The 17251-nt window shown below is 45.2% G+C and overlaps 2 protein-coding genes and 2 non-coding genes across 9 annotated transcripts; 1 reads left to right on the top strand and 3 right to left on the bottom strand.

Moving 5' to 3' along the window:
- The first annotated feature begins 2948 nt into the window (after positions 1 to 2948).
- On the top strand, positions 2949 to 9856 carry LOC120902650 (delta-1-pyrroline-5-carboxylate dehydrogenase, mitochondrial). Of its 3 annotated transcripts, XR_005739454.1 has the most exons (7): positions 2949 to 3031; positions 3340 to 3586; positions 3829 to 4170; positions 6703 to 7542; positions 7616 to 8206; positions 8298 to 8634; positions 8700 to 9856. XR_005739454.1 is itself a non-coding variant. In XM_040311555.1 (6 exons), the coding sequence occupies exons 3-6, from the start codon at positions 4115 to 4117 to the stop codon at positions 8530 to 8532; spliced, it is 1722 nt and encodes a 573-aa protein (XP_040167489.1). In that variant the 5' UTR covers positions 2949 to 3031; positions 3340 to 3586; positions 3829 to 4114; the 3' UTR covers positions 8533 to 9856. The 3 variants fall into 3 exon arrangements, 2 of the variants coding, with proteins under 2 accessions (XP_040167489.1, XP_040167500.1); XM_040311555.1 differs by having other exon boundaries at positions 8298 to 9856; XM_040311566.1 differs by lacking the exons at positions 2949 to 3031; positions 3340 to 3586 and adding an exon at positions 3616 to 3755 and having other exon boundaries at positions 8298 to 9856.
- A 438-nt stretch (positions 9857 to 10294) lies between these two features.
- Positions 10295 to 10366, bottom strand: Trnah-gug. Its single transcript has one exon. It is a non-coding gene; the product is annotated as a tRNA-His (tRNA).
- Positions 10367 to 10633: 267 nt separating this feature from the next.
- Positions 10634 to 10705, bottom strand: Trnag-ucc. Its single transcript has one exon. It is a non-coding gene; the product is annotated as a tRNA-Gly (tRNA).
- Positions 10706 to 10963: 258 nt separating this feature from the next.
- LOC120902631 (transcription elongation factor B polypeptide 3) lies at positions 10964 to 16599 on the bottom strand. 4 transcript variants are annotated; one of them, XM_040311516.1, is made up of 5 exons: positions 15338 to 16599; positions 14349 to 14742; positions 12260 to 14109; positions 11875 to 12163; positions 10964 to 11799 (listed from the first exon to the last, which is right to left on the bottom strand). In XM_040311516.1, the coding sequence occupies exons 1-5, from the start codon at positions 15407 to 15409 to the stop codon at positions 11711 to 11713; spliced, it is 2694 nt and encodes an 897-aa protein (XP_040167450.1). In that variant the 5' UTR covers positions 15410 to 16599; the 3' UTR covers positions 10964 to 11710. The 4 variants fall into 4 exon arrangements, with proteins under 4 accessions (XP_040167450.1, XP_040167459.1, XP_040167468.1 ...); XM_040311525.1 differs by having other exon boundaries at positions 15909 to 16598; XM_040311534.1 differs by having other exon boundaries at positions 16091 to 16598.
- Positions 16600 to 17251: the final 652 nt, after the last annotated feature.

Raw genomic sequence — 17251 nt, 5'->3', positions numbered from 1 at the left:
ATCTAAATACTATCGAGAACGATTAGAAATGCCTGGCGAACGTTATCTATTCAGTCTTTGCTAAATCTTACCGATAGTATTCCAAAACTACTAGGATCAACTGATCACTAGATTTAAATAAACTTATTAATATATGTGTTATATTTTCGTTTTCTTTCGAAGAACGCTAAAGAAACGTTAGCGTGGTACTTCCTTTGAAACGAGGTAATCGGAATGTCCTAGTTTATTATAATTTACCTATAAACGATTTGTAAACACTTTGCTCCACGACCTTGCCCAAGCGCGCGCCATATCCTTCTCCTCTCCGATCGGCACTCACGCATCGTGTCGAGCGCGCCTTCGCTGACCTCCCGATAGATCGCACACACACTTCGATCTACGCCCGATGAGTGTCCTCAGTGGCGATCTACGGGATCATCAGGTTGGCCCATAACAATATGTTATTTCCCTTAGTTTTCAATGAAATACCGAAATGAGGCTATCATTTTCAAACGCATTGGAAAACGTATGATTTTTTTTTTTCAAAATCATCCGATAATTTTTAACTCCCTTAAATCATGAAAAACTAGGTGAAGCCATCATCATGAAACGCAGTGTAGTTTAAAGAACTGCTCCGGAAGCTTCAAAGTGAGGCGCCGATTATACGGGTAAGGAAAAGTGGTGCAAAATGGACATGTTAAGGATTTTGGTCTGTATCTTATTGGGTAAACCACTTTACACTAATATTTTGACGGCAATCGATACATCAACGTCTTATTCATGAAAACCAATCGGAAGATTACACAATAATAACAAACATATGCGTTTAAAATGAATCTTAAAAATCAACATCAAAAGTTGTGAAAATGTATTGTGCGGCGTAAAATGGTCTTGCTATGGGGCAAAATGCTTTAGGCTTTGGTTTAAGCTCTTGCATCGCGGTAGAATTGTGAGAGTAGAGGTTTAAGTTTAGTATTTTAGTGTTTTGTCGAATAATTTAGTAAAATGTCAGAATTTTTCAATAATTCACGCGTTGTCAATAATTTTTTTTGTCGATATAGTATACACACAGCACAATTGTATGCATGTAAAGCTAGTATATTGTAGCAACCCTAGCTTATACCACAGCCTCATCATGTTGCTCGTGTAACATTTTGCCCCCAGCTGGAACGACTATTTTGCCCAAAGTGAAATATTTTACAAACTTAAAGTTAAAGTTAAGGGCCGGTCTGGTGGTACAGTCGTCAACTCGTACGACGTAACAACATGCCCGTCATGGGTTCAAGTCCTGAATAGACCGTGCCCCCATACGTAGGGCTGACTATCCTGCTATGGTAACAATAAGTCATTGAAAGCCAAGCTCACTTCACTAGTGGGTGGTACAGGCAGGCCTTGACCGACAGCGGTTGTTGTGCCAAAAAAGAAGAAGAAGAAGAAAGTTAAACTTTTAAACTTTAAGGCTGGGTGACATTGCCCGTACACGCTAGTGTAAATACCGGAGGACATTGTCCGTACTCGCTAGTGTAATTTCGCTTTTCACTAGTTCATCTGGTGGTGGCTGGTGGAAGCATTTTACCAAAAAAAAAAATGCCACTTCAGAAAATATGTTATTTTTCCTTTTTTTTCTTAAACCAGGCGTTAAATGTGTTGAAATTGATAGATAAATTTGTTGTACAAGTAATTAAGCCATTTTCGCATAAAAAACGATGACTACTCAAATTTGAGATCCGGCACGACTATTTCCTTTTTGACCAAAAAAAAGCTTCCACCAACCGCCGCCAGATTCGCTAGTGAAAATCGAAATTACATTAGCGAGTACGAACAATGTCTCCCGGCTTTGCATTAAATTAAAATAGATACTTTTGGGTTAAAATGGTTACGTGAATCATAGATAAATATCAGGTGCCTGGGTTCACATTCTTTTTTTCTCTAATTATGTGTTAAATTCTAACGAAAGCTTATTTTCGAGACGGTGAAAATTACATCGTCTCTAGCAAACATTTTATTTGCTGCTTCATTCAATTATTTTGAAATCTTAGGTTATGAAATGTTCACGGTGGGCTTTAAACATTGTATTTGTTGTTTTTAAATCATTAGAAGTCATTATAAACGTGGCAATTTTCCAATAATGCAGGTGACCATTTCGTCCCACCTAACCAGTTTTCCCCAGGTTGCCCTACTTTTTATCCTGCTATCCGGTTATTCGTGCTGTTGAGAAATGACAGTTCAATGCAAAGGTGACATTACGTGCTGAGGAGGATGTTTGAAAAACGGTTATCAGAGCGCATTATCATAACAAGCTATAATTTATGGCACATTTGAAATATCCTTATTGAAAAACCTGAAGATAATAAAAAAACTGGCTAGGTTTTACCAATACATAATATAAATTTTAAAAAAAGTCAGGATTTTTTTGTAAAATATATACTTTGACTCATTGTCCTTGTTATTTGAGTATCCGTGCGAAATCGAGTCCCGATAAGTCCCGATAAACGGCGCTTCACTGTAAGTACAAATATGGTGTATTGTATAAGAAAAATTAAATAAATTAACTAAATTAAAAGCGCCACGAACACAAAGTGGGTTTTTTCTAGTTGTCCGTCTAGTTGCGAATGTAGATATAACAATATGGCTATATTTTTTGCATATAATTTTTTATTTAAATTTTATTACATATATTTTTCTTTCACACTATCAAAATGGCATAGAGCAATACGGCCTTTTTTCTACCGTTCCTCCTGAATAAAAAAAATATAATGGCCAAGTTTTTTTTATATCACAAACATAATTGACATACCCATACCAATCAAAGGCACATTTAAACCGCTAACACTTTTCGGATAGCTTAACATTTTGTTCACAAACTGTCATCAACTTCGCTCCCTAGCTCTTTTTCTCTCACGTTATCGATTTTTTCTCCTGCTTCTGTTACTCTCACGTTGCACCATTTCTCACATATCGTTCGTCACACGATGAGTGTTTCATGTCGGTTGTTTTGATTCTTGGTGTGCGCTGTATTTGCAGGTGTTGTGCAGTAAATTATCCAACACACGTATGTCATTTGTCTTAGATTACACTTATTTGCTGCAACCGGCGGTAAATTTAAACAAAAAAAATCATTGTAAAAAGAACTGAACCCGGCTAGATTAATGGCAAGAGTGAACAATTTTATCCATTATTTGACAACTCCATGCGGGCTTGTGACGTTCTCTCACTAGCCACCGCCGTGCATTTGCGTTTGTTTGTGTGTGTGCGTGTCTGTCTGTGTGTGATGTTTTTCTCGCAATCCGATATGCACTCGCATTCTCACTCTCCCGCTCTGGCGCAACCCCCTTTCTCTCTTTCTCGCTCTCATTTCAGACAGCAGCTGGTGCGGCGGCAATGGGCCCAGCAATAAAGAAGCAACGCGGGTGGGAAAAATTGCATTCGGAACCGATCTCAAAAACTTGCGCCTTGCAAACGACGTGCTCGTGGTCATAGTTTGTCCGTCGAGTGATATTGCCGCGGTACAACGCGATCCCCAGGTCCAACACACCGTCAAGTGGTTGTCGCGGTCGGCAGTGCGTGCAAAGAACAGCGGCAGCGAGAGCGTTCCGTTCTGAAAAGAGTGAGTGTGTGAGCAATAGCAGGCCCTCCCGTTTTGCCGCTGTGTATCTTAGTTGGCGGGGTGACCTTACGTAATTTCTGCCACAGAACTATCGCGAAATTATCCGCTTAACTACAGCACCTCTCCCGTCTGGCCAAGGCCAACGGCCGTGTTTTCGGGGCCATACTCTGTGTGCAATATTACTCTGTCTTTTTCCTTACGGGGGTTTCGTTTCCTTATACTAAAGTACACATTCTTTCCAGCAAACGGTCAACTGCGGGACAGTGTAAATTAGTCCCCGTCTCGGATACAGCGAGCGCGTTAAAGTGTGTGTGTGAGTGTGTGTGTGTTTGGTCTTGAAAGTCGTGCCGCACCAGTAGCCGCAGCACATCTTACTACAGAGTGAAGGTTCAATCGATCCACGGGAAATTCCGTACCGTCACGTAATCGCGTGAAAATTATCACCCCTACCGACCACCACCACCGGAAGCAGGAAAAGTAGCCACCGAGCAGCAGCAGCACCAGCAGCAGCAGCACAACATAACAACAATGTTCACCGTTTGCAAGAGTGCGGCAGGGACAACGCTGGTCGCCAGCCTGCAAAGGTCAGTTCAAAGCATCACACACCCCAAATGGTATCGCCCGATAAAGTTGGCGCAAAACTATTGTCAGCCGGTAAAAGAAGGCAAGCAGCGAGTGAAGCGATGCACCACCCCACAGACTGTGGCGAGGGTTCTATTTTCGTGCCCAACAAATTCGATACATCTTTCACGGATCATCGATCTGCAACAAAACTTTACATTTCCTTGCACTTGCCCACTTAGTTTCTTTTGGCTTTTTTAATTTAATGGCCCTGCATTTGCTCGATGAGTAGCGGCAACAGCAGGAGCAGCAGCAACAGAAAGTAACTGTGGCAGTGCGCTCTTGTTTAGTACTCTCTCACACCAATCACTCTCCCGAAGCGAACAAACCCAGTCGAATGCACCTCCTACGCCCACCAGAACTGCAACAGTGCACAGAGTTGCATATAATGAGCAGATATTTTCGGTTTCAAGGCCTTGCTTCTGCAAAGCAAATATTAACAGGAAGCTCACTGCGTATTCGAACCGTATGACGGATGTCTTGTGTTAACTACTATAATAGTTGTTAAGTTGCCAACTATGTGCTCTCAGCATTCAATCTGGGACAGATATTTGCATACCGGGCATATTAAACTATGCACAATCGCATGAGAGAAGCGATAACCGCGAAACGGAACAAGTGGCATTGGTAACATAATGGATCGGCCATACATGAAAAGCCTGTTACACAAACCCGTCCTACGGTCCTGGTATCCGAAGGGAGGAACACCATCGAGAGCAAATCGTTGTTAGCTCTGAAGGGTAGCAGGATTTGAAGTATGTTTATTTATCGTTAAATATTGCCCTCTCTCTCTCTCTCCTCGTCATTCGTTACAAGTCGATAGTAACCAGCACTGGGTTGTAAAGAGTATTCGTATCTTTTACGAATATATCGGTACCATATCGAGGCGAAACTAGGATTATCTAATAATAGAAAAATCAAATCTCAAAAGCTTTGAAATGGTTTGTTTGTCCCACGCGTCGTTGCCTTCCACAATCGTCTCGGAAATGATAAGACTTTGCAAAACGAAATCAATACCGCCCCAAAGCGATTGGTTGCGATGTCAAAAATAGTACTTGCTATCAACCTGCAATCCAAGCAATCAGATAAATTATAGGAACAACCCAGCAACGCACACTGTGCACATCACAACAATCTTGCGGCTGCTCTCTCGCTCTCTTTCTCTAACACACTCCTCACACACATGGTACTGTTGTGTACTTGCACCTGCGCTCATGCGATCAATCTGTCTCGTTCCAACCGAACCGTATCTTAAGATAAAGAACATTTACTCACCTGTTCGCTAGAAATGCCTCGAACGAGCGTACCAACACACCTGCGGTTGACAATGCAATTCATATCTATGGCTCTTAATGCATTAGCTGTTGTTGTTTTGTCGCTTTACTTCTTTTTTGCTCGCTATTGCTGTGCTTTGTCAGCAATTATAAATCAGCTGACCACGGACAAAGCGCAGCTTAGGGCCGCCGTTCGCTTGCACTTTGGTACGATAAACTATGTTCCACGACTATCCGGTGTACACACATGCATGGGGCTGGTCTCTGTAAGCTTGAAGTATGTATTGCTTGCTTCCCAGCTTATCTTACAACACCAGCCAGTCCGTGTGAGTGGGCGACGCTTTACAATGTTTAGAAATAGTGCATATACTCTGGCTGCCGTTTTGTTTGCCGCATGAATGTTGCACCTCAACCTGTCGTGTAGAGGCTTGGAAGGACAAGGACACGCAAAAAAAAACATCTAAACGCAACACTTTGTGTAGTAAATATAGCATAAGTGCTATATTTATCGACTGACGTCATCGTAGAGCAGAATATCCAATTGGTTGGATTGGGAAAGTGAAAAGCCGCGAAACACGGTTCTTTTGCTGTTGGCTAAAGCTAGGGATAGAAATTTAAATATTTTAAGTACAACAAAACAATTTATCCTCGAGCAATACGAGCTTGATGATTAATCGATGGTTCTTATGTTGTGGAACATTATGCGTCATAATTAAATACTCAAAACGTGCACGAAAGAGACTGATACAAGTTCCCAGTTTTGGCATTAACTGGCCACAATTGGGGAAGAAAACTGTTGTGACCATAAGCGGCATCGACCATATTGGTTTATTGATTTTTTTTCTTTTTCAAACAAATATCACGTGAATGCTGGATGTCCTCACTCATGTTTGCCTTTTTAATGTCCGGTGTGTGTATATTTCATGCCAAAATTCTAGAGAAATGTCGTTGTTTTTTTACATGTAAACAAGACTTTTTTCAAACCAGTTCATACACTACTTTTCAGCTTTTGATCGTTCTTTACAATATCGTGCCAGTTATCGCCCTCAGTTGATCAGCTTCGCTGGATGTGTTTTCGTCATAAAAAACACACACACATTCACCCGCAACCACTTGTGCGGAATGCTTAATGAAATGATCATAAATTTGTTGATTCGCGAACAACGTCCGCTTACGCTTCTGATTTCACGACCTTGTTTTGTTGCTTATATGTTTTTATAGGTATGGCGTCCGCGCAATGTCGTCGTCGGTGGTGCATGCCCCCAAGCTGGCCGAATTCCCGCTGGAGAATGAACCGATTCTCGGCTACCGCAAAGGGTCGAAGGAACGCAAAGAGCTGGAAAGTGCGCTGAAGAAAGCCGCCTCCAAGATGGAAGACGTGCCGATCGTCATCGGCTCGGAAGAGATCCGCTCGAAGGAGGTGCGTCACCAGGTAATGCCACACAACCACAAACACAAGCTGGCCCAGTTCTACTACGCGGATCAAAAGCTGCTGCAGAAGGCGATCAAGACGGCCACGGAAACGCAGGTGAAGTGGGACCGCACCCCGCTCGATGAGCGCATTCGCATCTGGCAGAAGGCGGCCGATCTGATGGCCGGTCCGTACCGCCAGGAGCTGAACGCAGCCACCATGCTCGGGCAGGCGAAGACCGTGATCCAGGCGGAGATCGATTCCGCTGCTGAGCTGATCGATTTCATCCGCATGAACACGTACTACCTAAAGGAGGCGGCCAAATATCAGCCGATTAGCGAGGATGCGAAGGTGACGAAAAATTCGATGCGATTCCGTGGCATCGATGGGTTCATCGCTGCCGTCAGTCCGTTCAATTTCACTGCCATCGGCGGCAATCTGGCGTACACGCCCGCCCTCATGGGTAACGGTGTGCTGTGGAAGCCGTCCGACACTGCCCTGCTCTCCAACTACGTCATTTTCAAGATCATGCGTGAGGCTGGCGTACCACCGGGTGTGGTAAACTTCGTGCCCACTGATGGTCCCGTCTTTGGCGATACGATCACAGCCTCACCGCATCTGGCCGGTATCAACTTTACCGGTTCAGTACCGTGAGTATACTCAGTGAACAAAATCGATGAAGACACACACTAAACCCCCGGGGTTCGATTCAATTCTTTTCAGAACGTTCAACCGGTTGTGGCGCCAGGTGGGCGAGAACATTAACAGCTACAACAATTTCCCCCGACTGATTGGCGAGTGCGGCGGCAAGAACTACCACTTTGTGCATCCGTCCGCGGATGTGGAGTCGGTGGTGAACGGCACGATCCGGTCCGCGTTCGAGTTTTGCGGTCAGAAGTGTTCGGCCTGTTCGCGTATGTACGTGCCCGAGTCGCTGTGGCCGAAGGTGAAGGACGGGCTGCTGATGATCCGTGACACGCTCAAGGTGGGCGACGTGACCGACTTTTCCAACTTCACTTCGGCCGTCATCGACGACAAAGCATTTGCGCGTATCAAATCGTACATCGAGCACGCCCGCAGCTCCAAAAATCTGACCATTCTCGGCGGCGGCAAGTGCGACGACAGCAAGGGTTACTTCATCGAGCCGACCATTGTGCAGACCACGGACCCGACCGATCGCATCATGACGGAGGAAATCTTTGGCCCGGTGCTCACGATCTACGTGTACAAGGATAAGGATCTCGACAGTGCGATGAAGCTGGTCGGTGGCTCGACCCGGTTCGCACTGACCGGTGCCGTGTTTGCGCAGGATCAGTAAGTGTACATCCTCCGCCATGCCCCGGGGGGAAGGATAGCTCGCTCGCTCGCTCGCTCGGTTTTAACTGTAAATTATGTTCTTTTTCAGAGCATTCCTCAAACGAGCACTCGAAGAGTTCAAGATGACAGCCGGTAACTTCTACCTGAACGACAAATCAACCGGTTCGGTGGTCGGCCAGCAGCCGTTCGGCGGTGGGCGTATGTCCGGCACGAACGACAAGGCCGGCGGACCACACTACGTGCTGCGGTGGGCCACTCCGCAATCGATCAAGGAAACGTTCGTCCCGCTGAAGGATATCGATTATCCGTACATGCGTGAATAAGCGCACCACGCACTCGGCGTACGATAAAACAGCTGGCGATGTTTGTTTTGTTTTTGTTTTGTTTATAGAGTCGAACGATTAGTCCGCTTCCGCTCATGTTGGGTGAGAATTTTGCGTCTATTCCTTAACCGTCCGGTTTCCCCCATTGTTTTTTTTTCACATTTCAGCCCATATCGAGCTATTTATCAGTTGATTTTTTCTGTTATCGTACTCTTACGTTGCGTACGACGGACGATTTCCCATTACTCGTAGAGCCTAATTCAGTCGAGTCGACACCCCTCAGCAGCAGGACCTGTAGTTATGTTTTTCCTTGTTTTGCTTCCCAACATTAAGCTGAGCTTAATTGCAGCAATTTGTCTGCAAAAGATTCATTTTTTACATGGTTGCTTCTCACTTGCGGAAAACTATTTTGAGAAGGGGAGGGCAAGCAACTGGAAGCCGGACGTGAAATGAAATGTTGTGTTGGTGTTACAATAACAAAACAGAACGCCGGTGCCCAGAATACAATTTGACAATACTTAGCGAAGCAACCGCGCGCCCCGGGACCGCCGCCGTTCCCGACGCAGGAAGCAGTACTAAATGCAATCCGCATTACTAAGCTATCTCCTCCGTTCACACGGCCGTGCTGGTCCTTCTTTTCTGTTTCCCCTTCTCTCCGACGGCAGAAGCACGCTGTAAGACGGCCAGTGCGCGTGCTGCTGCTTGCGCAAGGGAGAAGCGGGCCATTTTATAGTGTACCTACTTGTTGATTATGCGCTGATCTTCTTTTGCGAGAGCACGGGCTCGGACGATACGGAAACGGCTCTCACTGTGATTAATTAGAACGAATTGCAAAAAATCCAGTTGCGAATTAAGTATTACCGATGCGGCGGTGTCAATGGAAAACACACAACAGCCATTCGATGACACGTGTGCCGATGTGGTGCCGGGTCGGGGTCTGATGAGAACGAACGAGATATACTACCACAGGTTACATAGAGCGATACATACTGACCGACCGACCGTATTTGTGTAGACTCCACTTCTATATGTAATCATCAGCGAACAACATAAAACCAAATCTCAACACAAAACCATCTATACCATGTTGTGTGGTGCGTGCGTCAGTATACCAGTAAACCACGTGCGTGCAACGGCATAACACACAGCAAACAATGCCCCCGGTTTGTTGCCGCATTACAGGCCGTACCAGACCAGTGTGGTGCAAGCAACTATCATAAGCGTAGTGTAAGAAATGAGACAACAATAATACTGGATAATATTGAACGAAAAAGAAACACACACACACAATGGATAAGTTAATAAATGTTTTAAAAACTGAAAACAAATGGGTCGGTTTTAATAATTATCACATACAATAGATGCATCATAAAGGTGGTGTAATGTTTAGTAGCAACAAATTACAACAAAATCCGTTGTATAAAACCATGCGTCACAGCGAAACAGCTTACGTTTCTTACACAAAATAACACTCGTGCATGAGTGGATAAGGTCAGGTCAATCAATCAACAAGCTATTTGCTATTGGAACAATTCAATCGTCTCCCAAATAATGGCATAATACAACACATACACACCCTCTCTCACCTGCCAAACATATTTCCATTATATTATTTTTAATCTTATTTAATCTTTAACAAATAACAAAGTGTATTATTATTGTTTGTTTTACTTTACAATACTACTTTACTTCACAAGATAAACAATAAGTTCAAAATAATTCATTACACACACATTCTTCCGTGACAGTGTTTTGATGACACTGCCGTGACCAGGATTCGAACCTGGGTTACTACGGCCACAACGTAGGGTCCTAACCACTAGACGATCACGGCTATCGAATGCTTGTGTTGACGAGAGTTACAACTGCAATTTTGTTGCTTACAATACACCAAAAACCTAATAAATATGTTATAATGATGATACATATTTTTTTACTAACATCTTTTCAACAAGCCCAAGATTAAACATAACTGAATGTCTTGTAATGTCATGTTCGCTGATTCGAGGAGCTTATTTCTTTCCTACATTGCGCGTAGGTTGGGTGGTAAAATTAGCCATGATAACGGTCCTACTTTATTTAAAATGTTAAAAAAACTTCGTGCGTCGGCCGGGAATCGAACCCGGATCAACTGCTTGGAAGGCAACTATGCTGACCATTACACCACCGACGCTCTGGCAATCGGAGGCGAATTTTGCAAACTGGCCGCCAGTTCCTGGAAATCCAGCAAAAACGATGTATTGTTTCGAAGCTTATACAGATGTTGGCCCCCCTCGCGGGCATCTGTAGCCCTTTAGATTAGCGATACACTCTTATCACATTTGTGAACAATTATTTGTGTATGCTGCCATATTCTGGAAATGTTCACCGCCAAATGTTGTTTCGGATATATACGTTTATCTATCCAGTGAATTTAATTGAACATTCATCATTAAAATTTCAAATAATATGTATTTTACGTACGTAGTATAATAGGCAAACGATTGGATATAACAAACATAAACGAACCGCTCATTACACGCCCTCCGCTGTAAACTGTGTCCTATACTTTTAATATGTATATCCACAAACCACACTGCATCGATCAGAACATTAAGAGGGAAGAAAGAAAAATAAAATCGAACACACGCTCACACACACACACACAATCAATGACATGATAAACTCAGTTACTTCATACACCGCACTCAGGCTGTATAGGGTAGCCCATGGCGCTGGACTTGTTCTGTGCAGGGGTTTGATACCTTTTTATACAATCATTTACTAATAGCCGTTTGGTAGTTGGTGCTGCGCATAGCGAGATCGATTCTACTTGTTGTCATATATATTTTACCAACCGCACTATGTAACCTGCATTTAACTCAGCGTAGACATGCACAGATCGATTTGTAAAAGATGAAATTAAAGAGACATAGCATAAATAAGGCGTTTGAGTGACGATGTAAAACGTAATTTAGAAAACACTTTAAAAAAACCTAACACCGCGTTCAAAAAGTGATTTAAGAAAGAGTAAACTAGATGAGTGTAATGCGTTGTTTCGTGTGTTATTGAACGCCACAACCTAGAGCCATTGGTTGCATCTCCGGAGGGCGCCGTGTTGTACCAAATCGAGCAGTCCTTCTTGAACAGTGCTCCCGCTACAGTCGACACTCTTTGGGGGAGTAATAGTCCAGGTATCCTAACGCCGGAAGCTGGTTTTGAAACCCTTCATGGAGGACAATACTTTTGCCATCATTGGAGCTTTGCGTGGTTTGGTGGGCTGAAAAACTGTACAGAATAGTTTCAACATTAATACTGCGCTGCGCTGTAACACGTTCACCGCTTGCAGCATTGTTATCTTACCTTGCGCTTGAGCATTATCGCGCACACCAGCCGCTACTCGTAACCGCGCGTCACCGGCCTGCGCCACATTGCCTGCCTTCAGTGCAGCTACACGTGCCGCGGGTGAAACGACCGGCGCACGAGCCGTGCCGTATTTGACCTGCTTGCTTATTACACTGCGCGGTGGCTTTACGGCGGAGTCGACGTACGCTAGCTGCGTTTTACGTATTGGAGCCGCCGCCTGTTCCTGCGACAGCTTAATATTCTGCGTGAGGCTTCTCAACTTCGCATCCCGCTCCTCGGAGCAACGCTGCAATATGGAAGGGGTGGGTTGTACGATAGAATTAGAATTTGTTGCATATCAGGGAGTACAAAACACGACACGATGATGATGATGTTAGCTTACCAGGAACATTTCTCGCCACGTTTCCAGCTCCTCTTCGTTGCGCTGCTTCGAACGGAAGGTACGCTTACAGTGCTGCTCCCACAGAACATCACTGTCCTCGACAAAGTGCGGATTGAAGTGCTCCAGATGGAGCAGCTGAGTCGGATTGGCCCGTTCCAGCACCGGCTTCAGAATGTAGAACGGTATACCACCCGTCGCGCCTATCTCATCGATGTGGTCCTGCAGGAGGCGAATGCACAGCTCGTACAGTGTCGGAATGACGCCCTTCGAATTCGTCTTCATGCCAGAGTACACCTTCGTGCGCATGTTCTTCGACTGCATGCTCTGCCCGAGCGCTTCCTCTTCCGTCAGGGGTCGACCTTTGTTGCCGCGCCCGCTAGGACCACCCATAAACACACACTCCATCACGGTCTGGTTGAGCGGCATCGGGCGATAGTGGGGCGAAATCATCGGTAGCGATTCCACTATCTCCGACGCCTCCGGAAGCGGTTCCAGCTTAACGTTCTGTGAAAGAAGCTCCGAGGCCGTCGGTACGCCACCGTTACGCCCAACCGAGGAAGAGGAGGAAGACGAGGAAGGTCTGGCTGAATCTTGCTTGCTTCTCCCATACGTTGCCGATTGGCCTTCTTGCGTGCGCGACGAAGAGGAGGAGGAGGAGGAAGGTTTCGTTACAGATACTTTCACCTTCTCCTTACTACCACCACCGGGGGGCTTTTTCTTCGACCCGGAAGGCATACCGATCATGGCCAGCGCATCGGCAAAACTCGCACCACCGGAACAGTCAAGGCCACCGTTGCCATCCTCGCCCGCGGAATCGTCGTTATTGGGCTCCTGGCTGTTGGCGGATGGTGAACTAGATTTGTCTTTCCGTTTCGATTTGGATCTTGATTCGTCTACCCTTTCCAGGGATGATTCGGATTTCTCCTGCTGCTCCCGCCGCTTCGAGGAGGAAGACGACGAGGAATGGCCTTTCGATTTGTCCTTCTTCGCATGTGATGTTGATGATGTAGAAGTGTGTGAAGAGGACGGCATTGTGCCATCGGTAGCATCGCCGCGATCGGATCTATGTTCCTTGCGAGAACGCTTGCTGGAAGATGATGCTGAATCTCCGTCCACGTCCGCCTCGTCCGAAGCGTGTCTTTTTGAGCTCCCACTTGGCTCATCTCTCGATCGATGCCGGCTCTCTTTATGACTAGATTCTTTCCGTGCGTGACTGCTACCATTACTGCTAGTGCTACTGCTAATGCTAATATTATGAATGCTACTGCTGCCGCCGCCGCCGCCACCATGCTCACTAGTGTTGTTGCTGCTGTGATGCTTTGAGGAACTGCGATCTTTGTGTCGTTCGCCGTCACTGTGGGATGACGATTTTTTCGCGGATCCATGATGGTCCACCCTCGAGGAGGAAGATTTGTGAGATTTCGATTCGCCTCCACTCGACGAATGGCGATGATGGTGGTCACTGTCGCTCTTGCGTTTGCTGCTGCTGCTACTGCTACTGCTGCTGCCGTGACTTTTGTGTTTGTCTCCACTCCCCGAACCGTTGGCCGATTTCGACGAGCTGGAGCTGTGATGATGATTTCGTGAGCTGCTACCGCTCGAGTGTCTCTTAATGCTACTATTATTACTAGACGAGCTATTGTGATGTTCATTCCACTGCATGGAAGCGGCTTTAAGCTCGGACCTTAGCTCATGATCTGGCTCTACCGCACGGTGATGGAAAACGTGGTGTACTTCTGGCTGGGCGATGTGGCCGTCCGACGATTCATCCCCGTTGCTGTCGCTGTTATTACCTTCAGGTTCTTCGCGATACTCCTCGTCCACGCGTAACGACGGTTCTTCGTATGATTCTGAAAACAAAACCACCCAATCATCATTAATACATGCAATAGCTCTGGTAAAAAAGCCTCAGTTACCAACAGAAATCGAAGGTAAATGTTTGCCATCGCAACAGATTGCACAGCCCAATGTTACTTAATGCATCTATTTATGTGTCATTTTTAGCTACCAAGTGTTAACCGTTGCATTCAGTTCATCCTGTACACATCCCGTTGCTGCTATATTTGCTTAACTTGAAGCATTCACCTACCATTTTGATCTTCATTGTGCGATGCACGATCGTTATTATCGTCGTCCTCGTCGTCGTCATCTTCGTCATCCTCATCTTCGTCTTCTGGCTCTCTCGTCCGATGGTGATGACCCTCGGCTTCCTCCTGGTCGCTCATGTCGCTCCGATGCTGCCGATCTTCGGTCTGTCTTCCGTCTGAATCCGCACCCTCACCATGGGAACCTGCATTACCAGTGTTATCGTCCGATTCCTCCGCTGCTACCATCGCTTTCCACTTGGTCACGAGGGCTTTGGCCGCAACACCCACTTCACCGTCGTACTTCCGCAAACTGTTGACCGTTCGTCCGATGCCGGTGTCCTGCAGATGTCGCACGGATATTGGCAGCTTATACAGCTTCCCGATACAATGGACAATCTGTGGTAAAAAAAAACACATATTTGTATTAAAAACAATGCATTTTTTATATCCAATCGATCGTCATTTGTTTGTTTCCGTCAAGCTTTTTCCGGTTAAGTTACTGAATCGAAATCAAATCTCTCAAACATTTTTGGTTTTAATTTTAGTTAGCTAAACTCACAAGAGAATCAAACGTTTTATCTAGTAGCTGCCGGTTATCTATGAACATGCAACACACAATAATCAAGCGAAACAGCATCACAAGTACCAAACCATATCTTTTCTCGGTTTGTGCGGTTAAATTCTCAGCTACCAACCACGTGGAATGACCTTGCTACTAACGCATAATTATCAACGTCGATGTGGCACATCCAAGCAGGCCTTAGCACTCGGGGTACATTTTATGCTGCTGGCGGGGTTCAGACTTATGGAATCCCATGACATCCTTACAGCAAGGAGGCGTGTGTAAGGTTTTGTACTCACGGAAGACAGGTAAGTCGTTCAGAGTAACGGTATAAATCGGGTTGAGACATCTTTCGTAGCTGCCCAGAGACAGGCAGGGCCAAGTGCCATGGACCGTTGACTTTTAATGAGTTGCAACCGATGTACTTACCCTTGCTGTATCGTTAAGCGATTTGTTGATACTCGTCTGGTAGTGATTGATAATGTCCACAATCGACGACATCTTGGCCACCGGGTTCTTCGACCTTCCTCGAGTTTGATGATGACGACGACGGATTTTCCCTTTCTCCTAAGGGGTGCTGTTTTCCAGACTGCCAGCCAGCAAATGCCCGTCTTCTTCTTCGTCACGCTTCCGTAACCTGCTTCTTTTGCGGTCCCTCACGGTCGCTCCCTGCGCTGCTCGGCTGTGCGCTATTATTCCGCGGGCACACAAATCCAACAACCCATACACGCTCACTTCCTCGTGTTAAATTCTATACATACATGCAGCTTTGCGCACAGGTACGTACTGTTGAAAAGGGGGTACTACGATCGTATGGGCCCTTTTTTGCAAGGTTTTACGGATCGACCCGACTCTCCGTCCTTCGGGGAACTGTCACAACAATGCGCTGGCAATTCGTGGACTTCTAACGGCGATGACGACAGCAAAAGGACGAACGCTGTATTAACAAAACCCACACACAAACACACACAAACTCACACATTAAAAGTATAATTCCTACATTCTGTTTCAACCGTCTCGGCAAAACTCAAGAGTCCCCATTTGCACTTTTCCCTGTCTGCTGCATAGCTACAGCATAGCTGCTACTTTCTTACTGCTGCTGCTCGTTCACACACGCATATGCGTAAACATGACAGAGGTAAACACACAAACACACACACACATGCACATTCAAATACGCACTAGCAGATATGCAGACACCTGGTGGTGTGTTGCCTAGGGGAAAATCGCTTGCCAGCACATCGATCGTCGCGAGCTAGGATTTACTTTCGCTACAGAAACTGTCGCCCTCGGTGATTGCCCGTGAAGGGGGGAGGCGATGACTAGAAACAATTTGGTGATGCATTCGCCAATTGCACCACTTTTCTTCCCCCGTTGACTGTTCGCTCACTTTCTATTACTTGCCAGTCACCGTCATCTGTTCTGAACAACCGTTACGCAATGTAAATCACAGACAGGGACACAGAATGAACGATCAAACACACTGGCGATGCTGCTCTTGGTGGCTCTGTTGCTGGATGAAATTGTTGTTGATTTTGCGATTTAATTTTCACCAATTAGAAGGTCAGCGATAACGTAAGCAAGACGACACAAATATGCTACTAACTTATCGTAGCACACACAGCATACACACTGCCTCGATACGCCATTCCTGCTTACGTTCATCAGCTGAAACGGGGGAAGTGCGGTTGTGTATGTGTGTGTTTGCTTGCACATTTGTTCCGCTGCGAGAGCTGTCAAACTTCGGGTATTCACCACTACCAATGCAAATACAGTGGACACACTTGCTAATTGAAAATTTACACCAGGCAGTTAAAGGGACCAGGTGATCAAGAAAAGGGTTTTTTTACGATTATCATCGTTTTGGATCAATTATTTTGAAATCAAAGAAGATTCCTTCCCAAAATCAAAAGCTTGTTTAATAAGTTTAAAATAATATATCACCATCTCATTTCCACACTCCAAATTTAAATATTCCAGAGGTATTCAAAGTTGAATGAAAGCTGTTTTAATTACAACAAAAAAGAGATCATGAGCTAATTATTTCCTTTAAAAACATTCCGAGTAGCGCAGAAAATGCAAATGTAGCTCACCATACCCAAAATTAAAAGATTTGAGTTTTTTTCTATCGAATAAAGCTATAAAAATTCTATTTGAAATTTCAAAAACATTCTGCCAACCCAAAAAATCGAACGAGACCAATGCCTCTTCGTACACGTTGTACATGTGGCTGTCAAATGTCAACATTCAAATGCATGTGTGCGAGAGAGTGTGTGTATGTGTTGTTTACGGTGTTTGTTTTGCTTCTTCCTCCACGCCGGGTTCGTTGATCCAACACCTTCA

The sequence above is a fragment of the Anopheles arabiensis genome, chromosome 2 (genome assembly GCF_016920715.1).
Source record: "Anopheles arabiensis isolate DONGOLA chromosome 2, AaraD3, whole genome shotgun sequence".
In the NCBI taxonomy this organism is placed as follows: domain Eukaryota; kingdom Metazoa; phylum Arthropoda; class Insecta; order Diptera; family Culicidae; genus Anopheles; species Anopheles arabiensis.
Note: the sequence above shows the minus strand (reverse complement) of the source record. Positions and strands in the feature narration are given on the sequence as shown.

Bases quoted from the DNA above. Each gene is read 5' to 3' on its own strand.
- LOC120902650 (XM_040311555.1), top strand. From the start codon at position 4,115: ATGTTCACCGTTTGCAAGAGTGCGGCAGGGACAACGCTGGTCGCCAGC. The intron at 7,543-7,615 runs GTGAGTATACTC...AATTCTTTTCAG, and splicing joins AACTTTACCGGTTCAGTACC to AACGTTCAACCGGTTGTGGC. The intron at 8,207-8,297 runs GTAAGTGTACAT...GTTCTTTTTCAG, and splicing joins GCCGTGTTTGCGCAGGATCA to AGCATTCCTCAAACGAGCAC.
- LOC120902631 (XM_040311516.1), bottom strand. From the start codon at position 15,409: ATGTCGTCGATTGTGGACATTATCAATCACTACCAGACGAGTATCAAC. The intron at 14,743-15,337 runs GTAAGTACATCG...TTTTTACCACAG, and splicing joins CGCTTAACGATACAGCAAGG to ATTGTCCATTGTATCGGGAA. The intron at 14,110-14,348 runs GTAGGTGAATGC...TTTTGTTTTCAG, and splicing joins GCACAATGAAGATCAAAATG to AATCATACGAAGAACCGTCG.